Below are 25,719 nucleotides of genomic sequence, written 5' to 3'. Positions count from 1 at the left end.
CTAAATTTTTGGCTATTTGTATCGGCCTTATGGCACAACTCTCCATCATTGTAAAGAATTCATCTTCCTCTGAAGTCATATTCTTAACCTATCTGTGATGCGACGCCTCTATTCAGTCTCAAGAGACAATGGACAGCCCTGTAAGGGTAGCTAGGCATATAATTGAGAGGCAAGGGTTGCACAATTTCCAACCACACCTCTCTTGAATCGGCACTGCTTGAGTCCAGTGGCAAGAAGAGGCTCAAGACTGACTGAAAACAATACTGAGACTTCATAGCGTAGTGTGAGGATGCCCTTTTCTCTTCCCTGCAACCTCTTTCTCATGTTGCGAGCCTGTCTCTGCTTTATCGTGACAAGTGCTCATCTGAGGTACAATCTATGCCCCCCCCCTCGCCAAACATTCACAAGAAACACTTGTTTGGCCATAAACACTATCAATAATTTCCCCCACTCTTTATCTGTGCTTAAACCTAAACATATATTCCATGAACAAAGCTCCTTTCTAAGAACTGCACACCAGTGGAACTCTCTTACGTTTACTTGCTTTCCAGCTGACTACAATATGGCCGTCTTCAAGTCCAATGAACCAGTGTGTCAACATGATTATACCATATTAACCTATCTGTAAGACTCACATTACATATATATCATATTCTCATCACATTTCTCTCCATGCAACACATATCTTCAACCCTCATTAACCAGTTTTCAATTCCATATATCCTCACACTTCTTTGTTTATCATCATTGCTTTTAGTTATCTTGAATTTCTTACTGCCACTGGAATTGATCAGAAGAGCAGACCGTGATTGTGCAACACTTGCTTCACTATAAACTCTTTTCTTTGTTTTACAGAAAACCTTTCAAATCACTATACTCTTAAACCCTGCCCACAACTCTGTATATCCTAATGTATGGACAAATAACCAATTGCACTTCTCCCCAAGCTGTTTTAAAATCACATACTTAGCACGTACCTTGGGAAAGGGGTTTAGTTTCCGATCCTTAACTTTAGAAGGCTGACCTTAAAAAAAATCAATACTAAGCATCTATAGTTATCTATTGAGAAAGCATGCATTATCTTATAACTTACATCTATAGAGCTAATCTATAAGATAGATACTTATTAACCATAGCTGTGCTTATATTCAAAGTGATATATTAAGTAGCAACTCTAAATCTTTCTTTCCCTTAGATGGGCCAAAGTACTAGTGACTGTCTTTACACGAAAACTAACACCCGAAACTCATTTCGAATCGTACTTTAACTCTTTATACTATAATTTTTTCAATTTCCATACTTAATTCTCGTTGAATTCTAGATATTAACCTCAAATCTAGACCACATACTCATGCATACCCCCACCAGTGTTTTCACACACAAAAAAAACGTGTGAATAACATCTTCTAATCTTAATCCTATTCCTGCGGTCTTCCAAGTTTTCCTTGGCTAACCTACCTTCCTGCAATTCAAATTCTCAAAAAGCTTGTTGGTAAGAGCTACCTCAAGAGATAGAAGCAAACCAGTCACTCAGCAGTGGAAATTTTAAATGAAAGGGAGATAACTCGGGAATTTCTGTAAATTTTGTTTTTAATTAGAGATGATTAAGAATTCTAATTCTAAATCGGCTGACAAGAACAGTTGCATCAGTTATATATATATATTCTCCCTCAACGTCAGGTATAATATAGGTAGACAATTCCTTCTTCTCATAGATAAGCATTTTCCACCCACAAACAAACTCCATAAAATCTTTAATAGAAACACCATCAAAACTAGCTATTCCTGCTCTCCCTCAGTCGGCTCTATCCTGACATCTAAACCCCCAATCCCTATTAACCCCCCTAACCCTCGCTGCTCATGCAGGGGAGGAGATACCTATCCTCTGGGGGGAGGCTGCACAATCAAATCTATCATTTACCAGGCCAAAGTCATTCCTGAAAATAACCCAGGTAAAGAAGAAATCTACATTGGAATGACTCAGGGTACCTTCAAGCAGAGGCTGTATGCACATAACTCCACTTTCAAATATCCCCAAAAGAAATTTGACACATCTTTAGCCACCAAGATTTGGTCGCTTAAAGAATCTAATACTCCATATAAAATAAAATGGTCAATCATGGATATTAAAAAATATTACGACCCAACCTCCAAGACCTGCTCACTTTGCACTACTGAAAAATTTAGGATCCTTCAGGCTATCAATAACCCATCCATAGCCTGTATGAATATTAAAAACGAAATCTTCAGACAATGTCCCCACAAAAGAAAATTCCTCCTCGCCAAATGGCCTAACAACAGGATAACTTAACCGATTCACACTCCATTTACACAAAGACTCCTAATTCACACATAGACACCTAAATACCACATTCACCTCTCACTCTAAACCTCAAACCATCTCTCTTCTAATCATACCTCAACATTCCTCGCCACCTTACCTCCTTACTATCACACACCCTATTTACACAAAGACACCCTATTCACGTATAGACACCTAAATTCCACATTCACCTCTCATTCTAATCTCCAAACCAACTCTCTTCTACTCATATCTCAACCTTTCTCACCACCTAATATCCTTAACTTTACCATATAACCCCCCCCCAATAATAAGGATAACCTTTATAGAGAAACTATTCCCCTTCCCCCCCCCACAACCTTCGCATCTGATAGTTGTATAGTCTTTTAATATTTATTAATTTCCTTTAATTATTTTAATTATCTTAAATTTCTCCATTCACTATTATTCTCTCATAATTAAAATATTAATATTTTTTAAAAAAATTTAAAATTCTTTTAAAGTTCTTATTTCTTATTTATTTATTAAATTCACCTTATTTATCTTTATCCTTATTTTATTTAATTTAATTAATTTAAATAATTTTAAAATTTTTATAAATCATATTAATATATTCATGCCTTTCTCATTATTTATTACCGTTAATTGTCCTACTTTTATTTATTAATATGGCTTTAACAGGACCTTTATATTTTTTAGAGTTTTCCATCGCACCCCCTTCCCCGCTATGCATGCACACACACACACACACACACACACACACACACACACACACACACACACACATTCTTCCTTTCTTTCTTCTATAATCATAATCTATCAACGTCGGTTTTAAAACGATATTTTTTTAAATATGAAATTCTGAGTCTTAAACGCTCGTCTAGCGTTTCTTCTATGTTCGTTCATTTTGCATTAGTTTCAGATTTTTCTTTGTCGCCGAAGAGATTATACCGATTTTCCACAGTATATTATTACTGTTTTCGGTGTATCGAAACCAATGGTACGACCTTGAAATATGTATATATAGTGTCATAATAAATATTGTATATATATATATATATATATATATATACTAGCATGGGTACTCGGCATTGCCCAGGTTGACATGAAGTTCTGTTTGACCACACCTAAGGACATTAATCATTTTCATCATAGGCTACAATTTCAAAAAGAAATCGCTGATAAAAACATGTAAATGTAATCGTCCAAAAATGAAGTATGTGATATCCTAATTCGGCAGACGAGATACAAAGAGTAAAGTTTCTGTATAGCCGTTTAAGAATATTAAAGAGAAGTTTCTGTATAGCCGTTTAAGAATATTAAAGAGAAACAAATAAAAATTTTTCAGTTTATTCGTAAGTGTTTTTGTTTGAATATTTAAAAAAAAAAACATTTTTCTGTCTACACAGAATTATGTTTTCAAGCTAGAAATTTATTGAGATTACCAAATTATTTTATTTGGTGAAAAGTTTGTTTCGAAGTTTCTAGAGGGAGATAACTCCACGTCTTTAAAAAAAGTCGATGTCAGAAATAATAATTTCAAATAAATTAAATTAAATATATCAATTAAATTAACAATTTAAATAAAACACTTAAAACAACTCTCGCTAGAAACATAAACTAACATACCGCTATTTAGTAAAATCGTTTTTCCTTAATGCAGTATGCAAATGAGGTAGCCTCTTAATCGTATATTTTGCAAGAATCATACAATATATAGAAATGAATGAAATAGGATAGCATAGACCTTTTGTATATATTAATCAAATTGTGAACAAACAAACTGTCTCGGCAGCCGTGTTAAATGCATATCTTATTTTTCTTTATTATTGGAATTTTTTCCTCTTTTCCTTGTACATATTTGTGAATTATTCCATGGATTTCGGCCTTTTGGATTATTTTGGACCATCTTCCACTTATGCAATTTCCTTGGATGTTACTTGTGAGAATGGAAATTTAATTAACTTTCTTGGATTTACATTTTTGGATTTTACCGTCATTGGATAATTTACCTTTCACCAGACTATCCATTCACGTGAAATCACCTTTTTCTTCTCCATATTCCCTCTGCTTCACTTTTTGTTATCAAGTAAGATCTTTGACTTACTTGCAGTTTCATCAAATACTTTTGTATGCAAAATCCGATCCCGCATTTTGCTAAATCCTACCCTCTGATGAGGAAGGAAAGTATTTCTTCGAAACTCTGCGGATTAAGGATTATCCACTTATTAAGTGTTTCCTTTTCAGATTAAATGTTTTTAACTCTTTTTCAAAGTGTTTTTTTTTACATGTTTTATTAACTGTTTGCTCTTATATATATATATATATATATATATATATATAACTAGCACGTCGTCTGGCATTGCCTGGTTGTAAAATAATATATGATATTTTAAATAATGATATTTTAAATCATGCAGATTCCGTATTTATATTATCCATAAGAAGCAATTCTTTATTAATTATTATATTATAACCAATATATAGTAGTAATTTCAAAAGTTAAATAAAAAAAAAATATGACTTTGGTGTCATCAGCTAGAATCTAAGCAAAAGACATAGTTCTCTAGAGGTATTTGCTACCATATGATCTAAGGACATATGGATATCAAGACTTTAAAAATTAACGTATTTAACCATATAAATATATATTTGTGCACGCGTGGAGGATACAAATCAAGTCAACATACGTCTGCTGAATTTCAATTTTCATGCTTCAACAACTAAAGACAAATTGAATTTGTTCCACAGTTTCAAATACTCCAAGTTTCAAGTCTGTAGATCAAAAGTTGACAGAGGAGTTTAATAGAGATTGTTCTGCACATGCAGAAGGTCACTTTATATATGAGATTTGTATTGTTTGGATTTATCGGACAATTGTTCTCATCTTGAGTGTTATTTTCACGTTTCGACCAATGTGACCTCAGACCTTCTTCAGGTATATAAATCACCATGCTTTCTTTATTAAACATGGCGACTTATATGCCTGAAGAAGGTCAGAGGTTACATCGACCAAAACATTGTGAAAATAACACTCAAGATGAGAACAGTAGTCCGATTAATCCAAATACAAAAAATTATCCCTTATCTCGAAAATTCAGAAACGTTCATTAAATTTGTTGATCTATATGGAACCATTTTTGATCAATTGATTCTTTATATCGCAAATACCACATTACTTCAATATCGAATAGTGATGAGTAATCAGTAAAGCTAGGACAACAGCATATTCTTTTCATTGTTTTGACTAGAATGTGTATCCATTGATATCTTATATGCTTTTATATACAGTGATGTGGTTCTCAATTGATTAAGTGTTCCTGTGTCGGATATACACTCGAGAGTCAAAACAATAAATAGAATATGCTGTTGTCATAGCCCTAGTAATCAGAAATGAGAATTGTAAATATCCAAACTTAATTGCCCCAATGCAAGGTTAGTCATTTTGTGACTGACATTCCAAACATTCAAATTTTCCTGCCTCTTACCATTTTGGTTGTGCCACCCACCAGGGTCAGATCATCATCAACTGATCCCTACCATGTCTTAAGTGGCTTAGTAAGATGAAATGAGATAGTAACTGCCTTGGAGCTCCAACAGCTGAACCTATTTGAACCAAGTTCCTTTCTCTCTGTCTGATTTAATATAACTTTTCTTTGTTTAGAGGTCAGCGTTTTTTTTTTTTCTTCTGATATTTCGAAAGCTCAATCTCTAGTCCGCAAGGTTCAATGGGTCAGTTATCTCTAAATTTTACTCTCTGTGGTCTTGTCTAATCACTTGTTTCCAAGTTTTCCTTGGCTAACCTACTTTTTTTTTTTTTCACCCCAAACAAGGTGCGGTGCCACTTTGATGCAGGGAGCTACTATTTTGAACATAATTGCAGGGATACTATGTATGGAGTTTTGCAGCAAGACATCTGTTTATATTACACTTGAATTTCTGCCTGTCAGTACAGTCGGAGAAGCAGGAAACTGGGAGGGAATTCCAAAGTCTAGCTGTTCTGTGGAAGAAACAATTAGAGTAGAAGACTTTCTGGCAAATGCAAGAAAATTTACTTTTCTATTACCTATATAATTTGTATGAGTTTTTAATGAGTGTAAGATTTATTATCTATTCATTTGTTATCATTTTTACTTAGCTCAGCAAGAATGCAATTTTGCAAGAACTTGGTTCGGTATAGTGTAAAGTATTTTGAAATAAAGAACTTAAAAATAGTTTCAGCAAGTTAAATATATACAGATCGATTGAAAATTAAATATTTAATGAATTGGTAGCAGTTATTAATTGTTTTTTTTTTTTTGTTTAATTTTTTAGTTGCTTAACATAGGACAGCGTACCATCACATGAGGTAAAGGAAACAACGACTTCTTCCACCATTTTTTTTTTTTTTTTACAAATTTTTTAAAAAAATAAAAAATTTTAAAAAATGTTCTAAAAATGAAAAACTATGCAGATCAATTATATTTTTTAATCATTACATATGTTTCCCCTTTTTCTGCACTGTTAACCATATTACACTTTTGCACATTAATTATTTCTTTCATTTTCTTTTTCCTCCAATTTTCTTAGGTTTCTGATTTTTTTTTTTTGAGATAAGGATTAATAAGTCGTATTATTAGAACTAATATTTTCACCTTGAGTATCATTTTCACGTTTTGGCCAATCTAATCTCTGACCTTTTCAAGAATATCTTGTTCAACTTGGAAATCTGCATGGAATTTCAAACAGAACCCTTTATTTAACCCATTGGAGTAGCATGTTTTCATTCCATCAGATATGACCGAGTAGAATTCTTAAGTAATCTGTATTTGTATTGAGTATCACCTGTACTGAACATTGAACCTTTACTTGGAAATTAATTTTACCAAATACTTCATATCAATCGGTAACAGTTATTTTCTGCAAGGATACAATCCTTGCAGATAAGAACACCAGAAATTACACTGGCCACAACGTTGTAAAAATAACACTCAAGATGAGAACAGTAGTTTTTTTTTTTATTTTTATATAATATATGGATATATATATGGATAAAGGGAGTGGTTCATCAAGAAGTTGTTTATGTTGGACTTGAAGACAACCAAGTTGTATTCAGCTGGGAAGCAGGCAAATGGAAGAGAGTTCCACAGTCGTGCACTTCTAAGAAAGAAGCTTTGTTCATGGAATCTACGTTTTGATTTAGGCACCGATAAAGAGTGGGGAAAATTATTGACAGTGGTTTCAGCTAGATAGGTGTTTTTTGTGAAAGAAGATTGGAGCTCAGACGAGCACTTGCCATGGAAATAACGATAGTACAAAGACATGCTCGCAACGTCTCTTTTGTGGGAAAGAGGTTGCAGGGAAGAGAAGAGAGCATCCCCTACTAAGCTACGAAGTCTATATTGAACTCTATCCAGGCAGGATAAGCTGCTTCTAGCAGCTCCTGCCAAGATGTGGTAACAGTACTCCATCCTTGGACGTACTTGTCTTTTATATAGATAGAAATGCAAATAATACAAATTAACTTTATTGCATTTGGTAACAGTTATTTGTTATAAATTTGTTTCTTTCCATCTTTTTCTTAACTATATCACATAATCACAAAAAAAAAAATAAATAAAAATGTGATCACTTCTGTGTGCGCATGAGCACTTAATGTCATTGGCCTTTTGAATTGCATGTAAGAAAATGGAAGGAGGGGGAGGGAGTAGGGAAATGTTTACTTGTTGCGATAACAGGAAATGGTGAAACACTAAAAAAAGCCACAGTATACAATAAAGTTATGAATCATGATTGCTAGACCAATGAGAACCCTTATTTCGCAGGAGAAAAACGTCAGAGATGATACAAAAAGTAAAAAATACGTTGAATGAGGAAATGATTGGGCATTTATATGGTGGAGATATTAATTTTTTTTTTTTTTTTTTTTTTTTTTTTACATAGGCATCACTTATCAAGGCCAAGAGGTCACTCGAGGATAAAGGTTAAAGAGTGTACAGTAGAAATTGGAAAATATAGTAACCGGAAGTAATGGAGATTCGGTAAATTTTATATAAACCTATATGGAACGGCTCATCAAAAACTTGTTTACGTTAGACTTGAAGACAACCATATTGTAGTCAACTGGAAAGCAGAAAAACGGAAGACAATTCCATAGGCGTGCAGTTCTAGCGGTGTCAGAAATTTCGTGAAAAATAGTGAATAATTCCACCCCATCTTTCCAAGCTTATAACTCCTCGAAAAATGCAATTCAAGCCCTAATTTTTTTTTTTCAATTAAAGGAGCAAGGACCAAGATTTCATTAAAAAAACAAACAAAAAAAAAAACGTTTTTTTTTTTTAAAAAGGTTTTAAACTTCGGACTTTACAGGTAAAATTCTATAAGAACACTATGTTTTTTTTGTTTTAAATTTGAATATATTATGTATTGACCTTTTCTCTTCAATTTGTGAGTAAATAATTATGTACTCATCGGGTTCTAAATTAATTATTATTAGACATTTACAAAATGGGAGGCGTGAATTATTCGACCCCCTGTCTTTCCAAGCTTATAACTCCTCGAAAAATGTAATTCAAGCCCTAATTTTTTTTTTCAATTAAAGGAGCAAGGACCAAGGTTCCATTAAAAAAAAAAAAAAAAAAAAACAAATAACGTGGTTTAAAAAAAAAGGTTTTAAACTTCAAACTTTACAGGTAAAATTCTAAAAGAACACTGTTTTTTTTGTTTTTTTTTTAATTTGAATATATTATGTATTGACCTTTTCTCTTCAATTTGTGAGTAAATAATTATGTACTCATCGGGTTACTAAATTAAGTATTTACTTTTTAATAGACACTTAAAAATTGGGATGGGGGGGGGGGTTTCGTGAATTTAAAAAAAAAAACGTTTGTCTAAAATATTATATTCGATTTATTGGAAAGAACATAAAATTTCACATTTACCCTGAAAATATCGTAAAAATAGAATCAATAGAAAAATTTTGATAGATTTTTAAAATTTAAAAATTGAAAAATATTGAGTTTAAAAATTGAAAAATATTGAGTTCGGAAAATTCATTACTGTTTTAAAAAAAAAATAAAAAAATATTTCTATTACTTTTAAAACAACTGTAATAGTTTATTTTGGAAGTATAATCCATAAAGAAAATAAATAACCCACTTTTAACAGAGAAATTCCGAGATTTTTATATTGTATTCGCAGTTTCGTGTTAGGGGTGTCAAAAATTCTGATACCGCTAGTGCAGTTCTAAGAAAGAAGCTTTGCTCATGGAATCTACGCTTAGGTTTAGGCGGCACAGATAAAGAGTGGGGGAAACTAGTGATAGTGTTTTTTGCTACACGGGTGTTTCTTGTGAAAGTTTGGCAAGGGGGGGGGACCATAGAATGGAGCTCAGCCGAGCACCTGCCATGAAAATAACGATAAAGCAGAGACAAACTCGCAACATCTCTTCTGTGAGAAAGAGGTTGCAGGGAAGAGAAAAGGACATCCCCTACAAGGCTACGAAGTCTATTTTGAACTATCGAGGCAGGATAAGTCCTTTCTAGCAGCTCCTGCCCAGATGTGGCAACAGTACTCCATCCTTGGACATACCTGGCTCTTATATAGATAGAGAATTGCATCAGCATCGAGATATATACTGGATCGACAGAAGGATCCCACCATTTTTCCAGCGGCCTTGGCAATGGATTTTATGTATATGTTCCATTTAAGATCAGGAGTAAAGGTCAAGCCCAGAAGTTTGTCAAAACATGAGGCCTCCTCAAGATGAGAGCCATTCATTTCAATTGATGCCAGATGGGGATCAGAGCGTTGATGATGTAAAGATAAAAGCTTGGTTTTAGATGCATTAAAAGTAACAAGCCACCTCTTTCTCCATTGTACCACATGCTCAAGATCAGAGGAGAGAGAATCAGAGAGAACTTGGTCGTTTACGGTCTTAGATGTGCTACCATAGATAGTAGTGTCATCAGCATAGATGTCTACGAATGATGTAAGGATGTGATTTGGAAGATCATTAATATAGATCAGGAAGAGAGTTGGGCCCAGGATGGACCCCTGAGGGACTCCAGCATTAATACTAAGAGCTTCTGATTTCTGCCTATCAACCACTACTCTTATGAACCTATCAGAGAGAAATGATTTAATAATTGAGAAGACATTTCCAGCTATACCATAGCTGGAGATCTTGTGAAGTAAACCTTTATGCCATACTCTATCAAAGGCCTTTGCTATATCAAGAGCAACTGCCCTAGAAAGGTAGCCTCCATCAAAAGATTCGCTGATTCTATGAGATAACTGTAAGCACATCTGCTGTAGATCTAGCAGAACGGAAACCATATTGAGTGTCACTAAGAAGGTTATTTTTGTTGAGATGGTTGATTACTTCTGTATTTAACACAGATTCCAGCACCTTACTCATGACGCACAGGAAACTTATTGGCCTGTACTGTGAGGGAGATGAGCGATCACCTGAATTCTTAAATACGGGGCATATTAATGAGATTTTCCAGGGTGACAGGAAGCAATTCTCCTTAAGACAACGTTTAAACAGTTTTGTAAGGATGGGCGCAAGTTCTGGTTGAAGTCTTTTGAGTACTATAATTGGAATACCGTCAGGGCCAGTTGCTTTACTGGAATCAAGGTTTTTGATTAGCTTGGCAACATCACGTACAGATATTTGTATATCACATAGCATGTTTTCTGATACAGGAGGAAATATTGGAGGTTGGCAGCCTTGGTCGCAAAGGTTAGAATTTGCTGCAAAGTTCTTGGCAAAGAGTTTGGCTTTGTCTGATGCTGACGAGATTACCTCAGGTCCATTGATGATAGTTAGGATAGAGCACACACATCTGTTCAGGATTCTGTTTGCTATTTGCCAAAACTGGTGGGAACCAAGCCACTGCTCAGCTACTTTGGACTTGACGAACTGAGCATACAACTCTCTTGCGTTCTTTATTACTTTTTTACAGTGGTTGCTGGCAGTTTTGAAAGCGGCTTTAGTCTCAGTACATCTATTACGTTGGAAGCAATGGAAAAAGTGATTTCTATGCGCAATGGCAGCAGCACATTCTGGAGAGAACCACGGCTGGCTGTTAGGTTTTTGCTGGAATTTTTTCGAGGGTACGAAACGGTCTATACCTACAATTAACCATTCTGTCAGGTCTGATACTATAGAAGACACATCCTTTTTAAACATGGAACGCATAGGTATATCTGATATAAATGTACAGAAGCAATCCCAATCAGTCATAGAGTATAAATATACTGTACAATGGATAGGTACATTTGGGGACTTATTACATTTCATTTTTATCTTAACTGATACAACTGAATGGTCGGAATATCCAAGTGGAGACAGAACAGAAGCTGAACACAGTTCAGGGCAAGTTGTGAGAAAGAGGCCTAGGAGACTTGCATACTGGCCGTCAGTATCGGGAACATGGGTGGGTTCGTGAACAATCTGAGTGAGGTCATAAGCAATCGAGAAATCATGACAAAACCTCCCCTCATCATCGGTCTTGTTTGAGTGAGTTAACCTTTCCACATTGTAAACATTGAAGTCTTCACAGACATGAATATTAGCTGAAGGATAAGTAGATAGGGCATGGTCAATTTTCTCAGCTATGCTTTTAAAGATAGTAACTCCGCTGTTGTGGGGGTGATAGAGAGTAAATATAAATGGAGTAGTTTGAGTTAGTGCAACCCGGAAGCACATATAGGGTAAGTTAGGATCTTCTCAAACTCATCTAGGGAAATGGTCTGTCCAATGCCAGTTTCATTTAGAAATGATATGTCTGGTTTAGTCTCCTGTAATTGGGTTTCAACCTCTGGAAGGTTAGAACGTAGACCCCTGATGTTAGAGAAGGAGACCTGGTAGTGGGGGAGGGGGGGTCTATGTTAGAAGTTGGAGATCCGGATTTAATCGTGTTTTTTTTATTGAGACTTTTCATGGTGTTTTGGGATTTGTGGACTAGGTCGACAGACATGCCTGGAGCAGAGCAGAGAGGCAAAGTAAGAGAGAAATAGAAATGAAGAATTTTTTTTTTTGTAGCACATGAAAAGGTGAAGCCATAACAAATTACCCACTATGGCATCAAGAGGCCCCACCAGAAGCTACTGTATGGTCCAGAATCCATTCACCAAATGGCAATACAGCAGCCCCAGTACTTTGCACCTGCTGATAAGACAGCCTCCTTAGTGGTTAATCCAAGGTTCAGGTCCCTGACTATCAGGCGGATAACGTCAGCCCAGATATTTCCGACATCCTTGGCGACTGTTCACGCAAAAATACTGTCAACCTAGAAAACAGCTTTTTCTTCTCCCTTTGTCAGAAAAATCACTAATTAAAAATGAGGACTGAGGGACAAATAAAGAGAAGCGAGAGTTACGGGAGCTGCCGATAACGCATCCACAATGCGTTTTCTACTCTTCATTAAAAAAATTATTAAGTATTTTACTTAAGAGTCCAACTGGCGTCTTTAAGAGGGGGTTAGGTGAAAGATTCCCCTCTCGCCAATTGAAAATTAAAACAATTGCAAAATCTGTTATGCTATCAACTTGGAAAATATAAACATTTATGGACAAAAAAAAAATCTATGGAAAAAAAATAAATAAAAATAAAATAAAAATATATATTCGAAAGGAACTTGCCAGATAGATTCAGTACATCTTTCCACGAGAAAACCATTTACATAATTAATAAAACAAGGAAATAAAAATAAAGATTAAAAACTGAAATAAATATAATATTAGCACTTGCATCTAGAAAAGAAATTACAAAATTTATAACTTAACTGCTATAGAAATACGTCCTCCGCGGCTGCAAATAGGAATTGATAATTGCGGACATATATGGGAGAAAGAAAATTTGGGGTAAATCTCAACTAATTAACGTATGAACAATCTTAAACTTATGTTGAAACTCCTTTTGTTTACACACACACTCAAGAAACTGAAATCTTAGAGAGATATCAATCATACCAGTTATCATAGGTGCCACAGTGCTTATGAAGAAGAACCTGAAGTTCTACTTAACTAATATACCTGGTGAACCAAGTGCAAAAGAGATCCAGACAATTGCACTTAAGGGAACAATGAGGATACTAAAAAGAGCTCTCGGCTGGTTTCAATAAAAAGCAGGGCAATGTTGGCAGCTGGTTTGGCTACCCTATACTCAGCGTTACAATTTTCAAAGGAAGAAAATTAAAAAATAAATAAATAAACAGAAAACTTGAATGTCTATTGGAGAGAACTTAGACACTATCCTCAAATATCAAAGGTATTTTTGTACAGGGGTTTGTTAGAACAACTTGGCATGATAACACTTCTTCCTACAAATAAACCCTGACTAAATATGCAAAATGATATAGTATTCAAAGCCTAAAGAAAATCCCCTTGGTATGGCAACCCCACACTGGTATATATGAAGAATGGTGCACCTTCTCTAACTTATCTTGCTTACAGTAACTACACTAAGTTGGATACTCCACCAGAGTAGATGAATTCTTATCCTTGTCTTGTCCCTTTATTTTTGAGAACTTTGAAGCATAATAAAACAAGTAAGGATAGAATCTGCCTAGGGGATAGCTTATCTCCTTCACTGTTTAGCCTGGTGATAGGCCTGCTAAGTAAACTACTCAATAAATCTGGAGTGCCTACAACCTGAGCTTGGGCAGCCAACAAGACCTGAACAAAAATGTCAACCACCTGCTCTTTACAGAGCTGTATGCGAGCTTAGACACTGACTTAAGTCAACTCTTGCAGGTCGTACATACCTTCTCCAAAGATATTGGGATGAAGTTTGGCATAGATAAATGTGCCAAGTTTGAAGATACTGACATCAAAGACCTAGAAGACAGAAATAATACAAACACCTTGGGATAAAAAAGACAATTCCATTCAGCATGAGAAGATGAGAAAAAATTGGCCGTGAATATATACCGTGTGTAAGGAAAAATTTGTAAATCAGTGCTTACAAATAAAAACAACTGTCATTAACTAATTAGTCATGTCTGTGATAACGCACAGCTTTGGCATTGTTGACTCCCCACAAAGGGACATAAACAGATTAGACACTGAAATGCAGAAAATACACTGTACCGAATAATGCACAGAAACCAGTGTCTGCCTAGGGTGAACAGAAGGTATAGGTCTCTCAGAAATTGGCCATTAACATTGCGCCACTATTATGAGCACCAGGCAACATCTGATGAGCTCCTAGAATCAAAATCTCATGATGGTACATCAATATTGTGAAACACAAGCTAGCAGAATAACCTCCATCACAAAATTGTTGAAAATCTTTGGCCAAGTTATTAAAAATTAGAGAAGAAGCCTGCTACAAAAAAAAAAAAAAAAAAAAAAAAAAAAAAAAAAACTAACAGGCTTAAAAGCCTGGCCATAGTCTGTTGCACAAAAGAAAATACTACTTTTTGGCTAGCATTACTCAAAATTTGAAAAGTGGAGCAAGATATCAAATAAAATCGGAGCAAGCTTTTTTTTTTTTTTTTTTTTTAGAATTGCCCGCCTGTGGAACTCTCTTTACTTGGTGGAGGAGAAATCCTTCACGACTGAGACAATTTTTATTTTTGTACCTTTTCTCCACGTTAAAAAACGACCCTGGTGTCTAACTCTGTCCCGTGGGGAGGCATAGTAAATAGGTACTTCCCTGCTTTCCAGCTGACTACAATATGGTCTTCTTCAAGTCCAACATAAGCCATTCCCTTATGCAATCCAATTTACAAAATTTCCACGACTAACGATTGCTATAATATTGCCCCATTGACTACCATACTCTCATTAACTTTTATCCTCAAGTGGCGTCCGGGCCTTGAGAAGTGATGACTCCTTTGTAATAAAAAAAAAAATTTTTTTTAAATAATCTTCTGCAGTTTACTAATCATGCTGAAATAACATTATTTAGAAAGTCATTTTTAACATAGAGAGGGAGAGTGTTTAACTATTCTGTACTTTCACCTAACAATGTAATATATAAATAAGTTTGGAAAACTAAAACTCTCAGAAAAATTTATATTACGACTGAAGTTTAATATCAGAAACTGAATCTGACCAAACATCGTTTGCTACGGAGTTTTAGTGAGGTGTTCCTCTGGCTTTTCTAATATGAGATATGGCGGTGGGCGAGAATCGTTAGATTTCAATAAGTAGTTATGGCTGACACGGATAGACTTGTGGTAGAATCTACAGCAGATAAGTACAAAAATTATTCTAAACAATTTCCTGTACAGAAAATGTCTTTTTTTTTTATCAATTGTGTTCTTTTTATTCACTCATTTTTGTAAGTTTTATTTTTTCTCACGCTTTTTCTTATCAGAATCTAACAAATTGAAACTTGAACCAATTTAGTCTCTTAAGATAAAATTAAAGATAATTTTCTGAAAAATATTGTAAACAAAGTAAACACGATCAATCAATTCCAATGGAAAAAAAAAAAACATATCAAACTTAAGCATCACAGACCAAGGAAAATACTATTTCAAATTTAAGCATGGCAGACCAACGAAATACTATTTCAAATTTAAGCATGGCAGACCAACGAAATACTATTTCAAATTTAAGCATGGCAGACGAAGGGAACAGTCTATCAGTCATGTGTATGCAGTTTGATGATGTATAAAAGTTAAACTTGGCCAGTACAGGTTGCGGACATGCGTTGCATGGAGAAAAATGATATAAGAATGCTATATGTGTGTAACAATCTTACAGCCATGGTCAGATTCTATGATATTAAAGGAAGATTAAATTTGGACAGTATAGGGACGTGTGTGCAGGACAGGAGATTTTGATGGTATGGCCACATTAAATAAGAATTTATGGGTTCGTAGATGTAGAAAAAAAAAAAAGAAAGGGGGTCAGCCCACAGAGAAAGACCAAGGAAAGCAAGAGATAGGGATAAAGATGGACTAGAGGGAAAAAGATGAAATTCAATAAATTGCAAAAATTCACTGTATTTTTATATTGTTTGTTTTTTTGTTTTTTTGCTGTATAAGATTGGCTTTGAAACCTATTCTATCGCTCTAAGCATTTTCTCACACCTAAGACTATTTTCTATCTTTACAAATCTACTGTCAGCCCATGTATGGAGTACTGTTGTCATATTTGGGCTGGTGAATCTGTCCAATTTGAAGGTTCTTGATTAATTGCAGAAACCTATCTGTAATTTGATTGACCCCACACTTTCTTCTTCACTGCAACCTCTCTCTCATAGACGTGATGTTGCTAGTCTCAGTCTTTTCTATAAATACTATTATGACATGTGTTCTTCAGAATTGTCTGATTTATTCCCTGCTTCCTTTGTTCCAGCTTGTTTGACTCGTTGGTCTAGTGGTCTTCATCGATTCACTGCTTTAATACCTCATTGGGTAAATTTTTACTTTCTTTCCTCCTTAATCAAAAAGGACAATCTTTATAGGTTTTTAGTTATGCTGAAAACGAATATCGCATTTAAATTTGGCGCAAACAAGAAGTTTTCCAGATATCAAGCAATGTAATTTCTGGTGGCCATTTTGTAAGCGTATATTTTAGATGCATCAAAAATATGCATGCACTTGCGCATGCAAAAATAGGCACTAGTCATAACAACTACATTGCTTTCGGGAAACTTATTTGCGCAAAATTTAAATATGATATTCGTTTTCAGCATACTAAAAAAATTTTAAATCATTTTAATGGTGATTGTGATAAAGGGGGAAGAAAGTAAAAAATGTATCCTTTATTGTAATACTCTTTCTATTCAAGAAGCTCCTTTACATGGACTGTAAGATTGTGGAACTCTCTTCCTGCTCACTGTTTTCCTTCTATCACTTTTCAAAAATTTCATTAAGTTCCAGCAAATTAAAAAAATAAATAAAACTTTTCCACGTGATGTGTTGTTGTCGAGTGTTTCCAATATGGGGGATCAATTTACTAAACCGTTGTAATTGAAAACTGATCAGCACTTTCAAATTTCTTAATATTGACCTTTCTGCTTTTTTATTTGGGGGGGGGGGAGATAATCTGGTAGATTAGTGTCCAATCGATAATCCGCTGAAAAAAATTGCAAAACACTTAAAGAAAAAATTTATAAAAGCGTGGGCATTGTACATGTCCGCCACTTCTTTTAAATGGTACAAAAGTTATGATTAAATTAGATTACAATTACATTATGTTACATCCACGTTAAAAAACGACCCTGGTGTCTAACTCTGTCCCGTGGGGAGGCATTGTAAATAGGTACATTATGTTACATATGATGTAGAAGGGGGGGGGAGTCTGTTGCGTGCGTTGGAGGTCCCTTAGAGTCAATAGGCATCTCCTGTAATAATCAGTTTTCATTAATTGGCTTCATGCCTTGTCTCGAGCGATTTCCATAAAATAAGTTTTAAAAATCGGTTCGTGACATGAACTATTATGCATTGTACGGCCCGGAAGTCAATAAGTAGCAAAATATTTAAAAAAAAACAAAAAAAAAAAAAAAAAAAAAAAAAAAAAACGCAGGTAATAGGGTGCTTCATAAGATAGAGGCGACAGATCAAATTTTTAAATAAGTCGTTTTAAGCAAAAATAACAGTACTTAACTTGTCATATCGAAAATAGTAATATATCCAAAAATTACGAAAATCCATTGAGTAGAACAACTACTATTGTTTTTAATAATAATAAAGTCTATCGCTATGGTCTAAAATAAAACGTCAGCCATTACAGTGGCAAAAAAGGGAGATAAAGTATTCTCCTGTATTCACAACCTTCAAGGGGTTCACATTTAGGGAAAATGCAATTTTCCTTGGCCCTAATTTTCCGCAAAAATTACTTTTAACTGCAAATAATATTTTACTCGAATTTTCGTAATTTTTAGATATATTACGATTTTCGACATGACAAGTATTGTTAGGATTCGTACAGATTTTCAAAATTTTTCAGGCTTTCTCCAGACAAAATTCAATGATATAATAAACCAAAAAACCTAATTGGGTACTTATACAGTTTAATCAAGACATTAAAAATAAAAATATCGAACAAAAAAAAAAAAAAAAAAAAAAAAATATTGTACGTAATCTGTTTTGGACTGAAGATCGCAAAAAAAAAAAAAAAAAAAAAAAAAAAAAAAAAAAAAAAAAAAAAATCCACTTAATTTGATTAAGCAGTATTTTTTTTTTTTTTTTGACAGTGGAAAAACATGTTTCTATGACAGCACGTTGAAGCTAGACATCTTTGAATATTTTGAACACGCCACGGGGAGTTAAGTCAGTTTAAAGCGCCGACACTTCCTCCCCATCTTAAATACTAGCTTTTCTTCCTAAAAATCGAACCTTTTACTCGGTATCATTACAAATTTTTTTCCGCTGTAAAAAAAAAAAAAAAAAAAAAATCGAAGTGTTTTTTAAAAATAAAAAGATTTTACACTTTGGACTTTACAGGTAAATTTCCAAAAAAATATTTTTTTAATTTTTTTTTAATTAGAATACTTTATTGATCTTTTATCTTCAATTTGTGATATATAAAACTTTGGCACATAAATTAATTATTAAAATTTTAATAGACATTTCAAAAGGGGAGGTGAAGGAGGTGAATTTGATAAAAAAACGTTTCTCTAAAATATTATATTTGGCTTACTGGAAAGAGCATAAAAATGTCACATTGACCCTGAAAATATCGTAAAAATTGAACCAATAGAAAAATTTTGATAGATTTTTAAAGTTGGTACTAGTGCAGAGAGTGATCCGGACGTAAATAATGTTATTTAAAAAGCCATTCTTAACATGGGGAGGGGAGGGTGTTTTGTGCATATTATATACTTCAACCTTACAATTGAATAAAAAACAACTTTAATTAAACTTGGAAATACGATTTTAAAAAAATAGCGCGGATCACTCTGCACTAGCACCTTAAAGTTTAAAAATTGAAAAATATTTAACTCGTAAAATTCTATTGATTTTATTACGTAAAAAAAATGGCTGGACGCCGGCATTTTGAAAACATTTTGTAAACACTGTTTTTTAAAAATAAAAAATAAGATTTCTATTATTTTTAAAACAACTTTAATAGTTTATTTTGGAAGTATATTCCATACAGAAAATAAACAATTCACTTTAAAAAGAGAAATTACGAGTTTTTTTTTTATATTTTATCCGCAGCTTTCTGTTAGGGGTAACAAAAATTCCTCCAAATTTTTGATACACCTACCCCAGCGTATTATAAACACCCAACCTCCCCATGCTAAGAACGGCTTTCAAAATAAACAGCACTTAACCTCGAAAGCCGTTCTTAACATGGGGTGGTTGGGGGGGGGGGGTATACTACGCTGGGACAGGTCGTAAACAAATACCTTTTTGCCTATCTTCTTCGTTTTTCCAGGAAACTTATATGGAAAACCAAGGGATGCAACTCTTGTATTCACGATAAATATACAATGTCAATTTTATTTTCAATATTTAAAAAATATTTTAATGAATACCATTATTAATATTTAAAAATAATTTATTAGTATTTATTTCGATTTTATTTTTAATATTTTGACACAAATTTTTACTGGACACAAAATACACCTTTCAAGGCATTTTCCATATTTTTAAGGACTTTTCAAGGCAAAATTCAAGGACTTATCAAGTTTGTGCAAACCCGGACTGTTTTTGCTTATTAAAAAACAAACAAACAAAAAATCGATCTGTCGACTATCTTAAGCACCGTAAGTAGAAAGTTAGGTAAAATTTTACTTTAAGGCCCGTCTCACGTTCTTAAAGAAAAAAATATTTTTTTTGTAGATTTCAGTGTGCTGAAAAAGAATATGAAAACCGTTTCCGTCGGAAATTTACAGTTTGCATGGTATGAACCCCGGAATGTTTGAAGTACGCGCGAGCGCGCGGAAACATAAGCGAGCTTTTTCAATGGCGGAATCGCGTGCGCACTCGCGTACCTGATGGCTTTTTCACAGAGCAATAGTAATATTTGTCGGAAAATTTCAAAGTAGATGAAAAACAAGAAAAATAAAACAACTTTGCGAGGGAGGGGGATGTCGGAAAGACCCCTTTTTTTGTGGCGGACAAATCAGTTTTTTTTTTGGAGGGGGGGTTTAAGTTGGAATAGCATTAATAATCTCGGAAAGACATTTTTTTTTTTTTTTCAAAACGACGGACACGGTTTTCATATTCTTTTTCAGCACACTGAAATCTACAAAAAAAAACATTTTCTTCTATACGAACGTGAGACGGGCCTTAAAGTAAAATAATACCGAAAATTACTTGTCTTTCTTCTGGTAATTTTTTTCTTTTTTGGTAAATGTGTAGTTTAGAGGCGTAAAGTGTGAACCCTGTGTAAACATCGGTCTATTCAGCCATGAAAACTTTCAGGCAAAAATAAATTTTAAAAAAGCCAAAGAAAATGCCAAATTGATTTTAAACTCCAAATTAATCTAGCGTGTTTTCTGTCTTGACTTTTTTCTTTGAGTAAATTTCATTCATACTTTTATTTTGTGCTTGTTTTTATTTTAATTCATTTTAATTTTTTTTTTATTTCATTTTAAATTCAATTTTATTTTATCCAAATATTTTTTGTACATTTATAATAAAAAAAAAAATAAATGCTTACGCAACTATTTGAGTGAAATTTAAATTATAAGACAAATCAAAGTCCTTTGTCCACTCAAATAGTTGCGTAAGCATTTTTTATTATTATTATTATTATCTATATATTAATATGCTTGTCCGTACGGTGTCACGTCATCATCATCGCAAACAATTAATGAAACGCGTCATCATCATCGCAAACATTAATTAATGTGAATTATCTCCCTTTATTGTTCACTTTTTATTAACCCCTTTTATTTTCTAAAACTTCCCGAACAACAACAACAATATATATATATATATATATATATATATATATATATATATATATATATGAACTGTCTATTTATGGTTCCGGATTATTTTAAAGACAATTATGCATAGAAGGTATCGTTCCACAGTTTAAATAGTATAGTATTTTACTTACATTTTTAACGATGTCTTCTGTTTATTATTGTAGTGTAATATGGAAAGCTTATTCTATTTTATTCAGTAATAAATATATTTTTTTACATTTAACGTTACAAGTTCGTTTGTTTTTTTCTGTGCTACTTTATCTTTTTTATTATTTACTTTTGAGTGAGCCTTACATAACAAAAAATATGTTTAGAAATAAATGTTACAAAAGTCAAGAATGACTTTATTAAATAAATCACCAAAGTCACCATTCGCAAATACACTGAGTAACACAGAGTCAAGACATATTTTACGTCTTGTTCTGTTTTGTTTTTGTTTTACGGCATATCAATCCTTGTTCGTGTTATTTAATGCCGAATCGAGTAAATTTGTAACATTTATACAACTTCACGTTGTTTACATAGTATTACTTATGGTTTGTTCGTTTTATTTTGCTTCTTTTACAGGCAGTCATCATCTTCTAATGCCCACCGAAGGGGCCCTTCGGCGAAGGGCATGCATATTTAAATACTATAAAAAATGGACAACAATTTTTTTTTAATATGAAATAAAACACGTTGTTTCATTACTTACGATTTAATTTATTTAAAGAAATATTGGTGAAGTTTCAGAATAGTTAACCCCCTCCCCATATTAAGAATGGCTTTCAGCATGATTCTTACAATAGCGGTATCAAAGATTTTTTTTTCCTTATTTTAAAACATTATTAAAAAAAGATACAAGACCATTAATTTTTTTTTTCATTAGGTGAAGGTTGAAAATAGTTAACCCTTCTCCCCATAACCATTTTTTATGCAGTGAAATACTTTGTTTCAATAATTATGGTTTAAATAAATATTTATTCCTTATTAAAAGATTTACAGTATATTTTATTTAACTGAAGAAATATTTATTGTTCATACATATATTTTCCCTTATTTTTTTACATTGTTAAGTGTAGTTTCAGAATAGTTAACCACCCTCCCCATATTAAGAATGGCTTTCAGCATGATTCTTACAATAGTGCTATCAAAGTTATTGATTTTTCTTATTTAACAAAAATTATAAAACAGATACAAGAACATTTTAAACATTTTTTTTTCATTAAATCGTTATTTAGGTGAAGGTTCAAAATAGTTAACCCTTCTCCCCATAACCGTTTTTTTTATGCAGTAAAATACTTTGTTTCAATAATTATGGTTTAAATAAATATTTATTCCTTATTAAAAGATTTACAGTATATTTTATTTAATTGAAATCTATATCAATAATTCGACTTAAAAAATATTTGTGAATTTCCAAATCTTTATTGATTAAATTTCAAAATAAATAGAAAAGTCTATTGCATATGTAAAAGTTGACGGTTGCTTATTTAACTTCATTAAAAGCTATCAAAGTCAACCAAGAGCTGCTCAATATTCTGGCTTAATGGATCATTTAGCAAGGAATGAAGATGGTTATTCTGGTGTACCAGTTATTCTACCATCTACATTTACAGCAAGTCCTAGGAATCTACAACAGCTTCATCAAGATGCAATGGCAGTTTTCTGTGACCTATTCATTACTCACACGTGTAATCCAAAATGTCCTGAAATATTAAACAACTTGGGGTCATCAGAACTTTCACAAAATCGATGTCAACAATGTCACAGTTTTTTTAAATTCACAGTCTGACTCCCAAGAACCTGCTGACTGATCACTATTCTCACTCCAAGCAGCTGATCGATGTCCCTTGTCACCGCCTCAATCATCACCAGCACTTCCTGACAATATCAACAGCATCAGTTACGATCGCATTGACCTTCAATAAAAGTTTAAACTAAAGTTCTTTGTTCTACTTGCTTCCATACGTTCATTTTTGTAATATAACAATAAGGAATTTCTTACTGATATGGCTTAAAAGATTTTAACTACCGTGGAATTTCCACGGGTCCTGCTAGTTACTATTATTATTATTATAAATGTACAAAAAATATTTGGATAAAAATAAAAATGAATTTAAAATGAAAAATAACAAATTTAGAATGAATTAATATAAAAATAAATTTAAAATGAATTAAAATAAAATAAAAACAAGCACAAAATAAAAGTATGAATGAAATTTACTCAAAGAAAAAAAAAAGTCAAAACGGAAAACACGCTAGATTAATTTGGAGTTTAAAATCAATTTGGCATTTTTGGGAGCTTTTTTAAAAATTTATTTTGGCCTGAAAAAGTTTTTCATGGCTAAATTAGACAAATGTTTGCGCGCACTCGGGTCCACACTCGTCATCAAGTACCGGCGTAAATTATTTGACAGTCAAAAAATTATAAAAACTATTTTTATATAAAACATTTGGTACTAGTGCTCTTATTGATCCGTGCTGAAATAATGCCATTATTTAAAAAGCCATCCTTAACGTGGGATGGAGAGGGTGTTTTGTACCTCTGTATTTTAACCTTACAATTGAATTTTAAAAAAAACATTAAACTTTAATGAAACTTGGAAATACGATTTTAAGAATATAGCGCGGATCAGTAAGTGCACTAGCACCAAACATTATTAGACATAAGGCCAGAAAACTAGAAAAAAAAATGATTTTTTTCATTATTTTTATTAGACTAAACATTTGAGGCCGCCATATCCCTTTTAAAATTTGGCCTTTCTAAGGTTTTAGAGATTGGTATTTTAAGGCCAAATTTGGCCTCTTACGTTCTTTCATAGAACCATGTTTTTGGTCGCCATATTTTTTGTAATGAAAGAGCGTAAAAAAAAAGGCCAAATTTGGCCTGAAAAAGGCCAATCTGTCAAACTTTAGAAAGGCCAGATTTTAAAAGCAATACGGCGGCCTCGAATGTCGTAGATTTAGTCTAACAAAAAATGATACAATAAAATGAAACTTTTTTTCGGTTTTATTTCAGCTTTTGGGTCTAATGTTTTATATAAAAATAAATAGTTTGTATAATTTGTCTATCAAATAATTTATGCCGCTAAACTACACATTTACCTGTTTATCACTCCTTTTTGAAACTTGTTAACAATCGTGGCGATTTTTTTTTTTTTTTACGAATTATGTAAGTTTCGATTTTGTTTACAACATTTTCTAAGAAATGCTGGGAAAAAAAGGAGTCGTTTTACTTCTTTCTCTAGTTTACAAATTGAATTCTGATTTTAAAATAAAACAAAAGGGACATATAAATATAAAACGAGAATAGTTTGTTTGTTTACCTAAGAGTAGGCCGTCCATATCGAAGATCACATGGGTAACCGGCTTGTACGAAGACATCTTGTTTCTACAGCGTTCTCTGGAATTAATACATTTAACTTGAGCCGCTTACGAACATAAGCATTTATTTTATGCAAGATTTATCTCATTTTATTTTTTTTTCTTTCTTTTTTTATTAGTGTTAATTAAATATTTTGGGGTGCAAAATGCATTCATAGTTTTATTTTTAGGTACCGATGCTTATTTTACAAAGTTTTATTTAAACTTTTAAAAAATAATTACATAAGCGACGCAATGTTGCCAGATTTGCCTTTTTAAGGCCAAATTTTTCTGAATTTGGCCTTTTTTTATTTTAGTGTGGTCTTCAATAATTAGATTTGGCATTTTTTTAAATTTTGCTTCAATTTTGGCTTTTTTCTGATTATTTTACACAAATATTTATTTGATAGTAATTATTAAAGAAAACGTTATAATTAATTTTTTCACAAGTTTGGTCTTTAAATATTGTGTAGGCCTTTGAAAATTGGGACTTTTTCTTCACTATTCTATAAATATGTCTATTTTATAAAATTATTAATGGAAACGTTAAAAATAAGTATTCTTGCAAGAGTTTGTGCTCCAAAAGTTTTATGCCTTTTTTTTTTTTAAATTTTTAGCTATTTTATTTTTAAATGATTTTACATTAAATTTTATTTGTTAATAGCTATTAAAGAAAACGTTATAAGTAAATATTTCAAAGCTGTTGAAAGTAATAGTGCAGTAAATGTGATATTTGTCTAACAACTCTTCATTAAACAAAATCTCCTTTTTGCAGGTTTTTTCAGCTAAGTCAGAGAAAGCTAGCGTGTAGTATAAAAACCTAAATGCACCGACTTTCTCTATTATTCATTGAAGGTCAAATAATAATTGACCAATTTTAACTATTATCTTATCAAATGTAGGAGTTCAAATTATGTTATTAACTTGTAAAGATATAGCATAAAAGATATTATTGCCAAAGGAGGTTGATTTTTTTTTTTTTCAAAATAACAAATAATTAGGAATTAACTATAAATTACACCTGTAAAGAGTAATTATTTCAAGAGTAATTATTTAATTAAATATTCATTACTAACCTTTCCACAGACATTGTCTCATTTTGATGTCGATTTCTATATATTTAGAATACTTTCATAAAATTTAATTCAAATGGTGTATACTTAAAATGTCAGTTATTTTGGATTTGCAATAAAAATTGACAATAAATTGAAAATATACATGGCCAAAATTGTTTAGG

At 32.7% G+C, this 25,719-nt stretch overlaps 1 protein-coding gene across 1 annotated transcript in view; it reads right to left on the bottom strand.

The window, feature by feature from the left end:
* Positions 1–24,600, bottom strand: part of LOC145297739 (pseudouridine-5'-phosphatase-like) — a 172,156-nt gene extending 147,556 nt beyond the window's left edge. Inside the window, exon 1 of the mRNA XM_080143959.1 lies at positions 24,446–24,600. Coding sequence (XP_080000085.1) covers positions 24,446–24,503 — 58 coding nt within the window. The 5' untranslated portion in view covers positions 24,504–24,600. The remainder of the gene's footprint in view (positions 1–24,445) is intronic.
* Between the last annotated feature and the right edge of the window lie 1,119 nt (positions 24,601–25,719).

The sequence above is a fragment of the Euprymna scolopes genome, chromosome 18, assembly GCF_053919585.1.
Source record: "Euprymna scolopes isolate OS-2025 chromosome 18, ASM5391958v1, whole genome shotgun sequence".
NCBI classification, from domain to species: domain Eukaryota; kingdom Metazoa; phylum Mollusca; class Cephalopoda; order Sepiida; family Sepiolidae; genus Euprymna; species Euprymna scolopes.
Note: the sequence above shows the minus strand (reverse complement) of the source record. Positions and strands in the feature narration are given on the sequence as shown.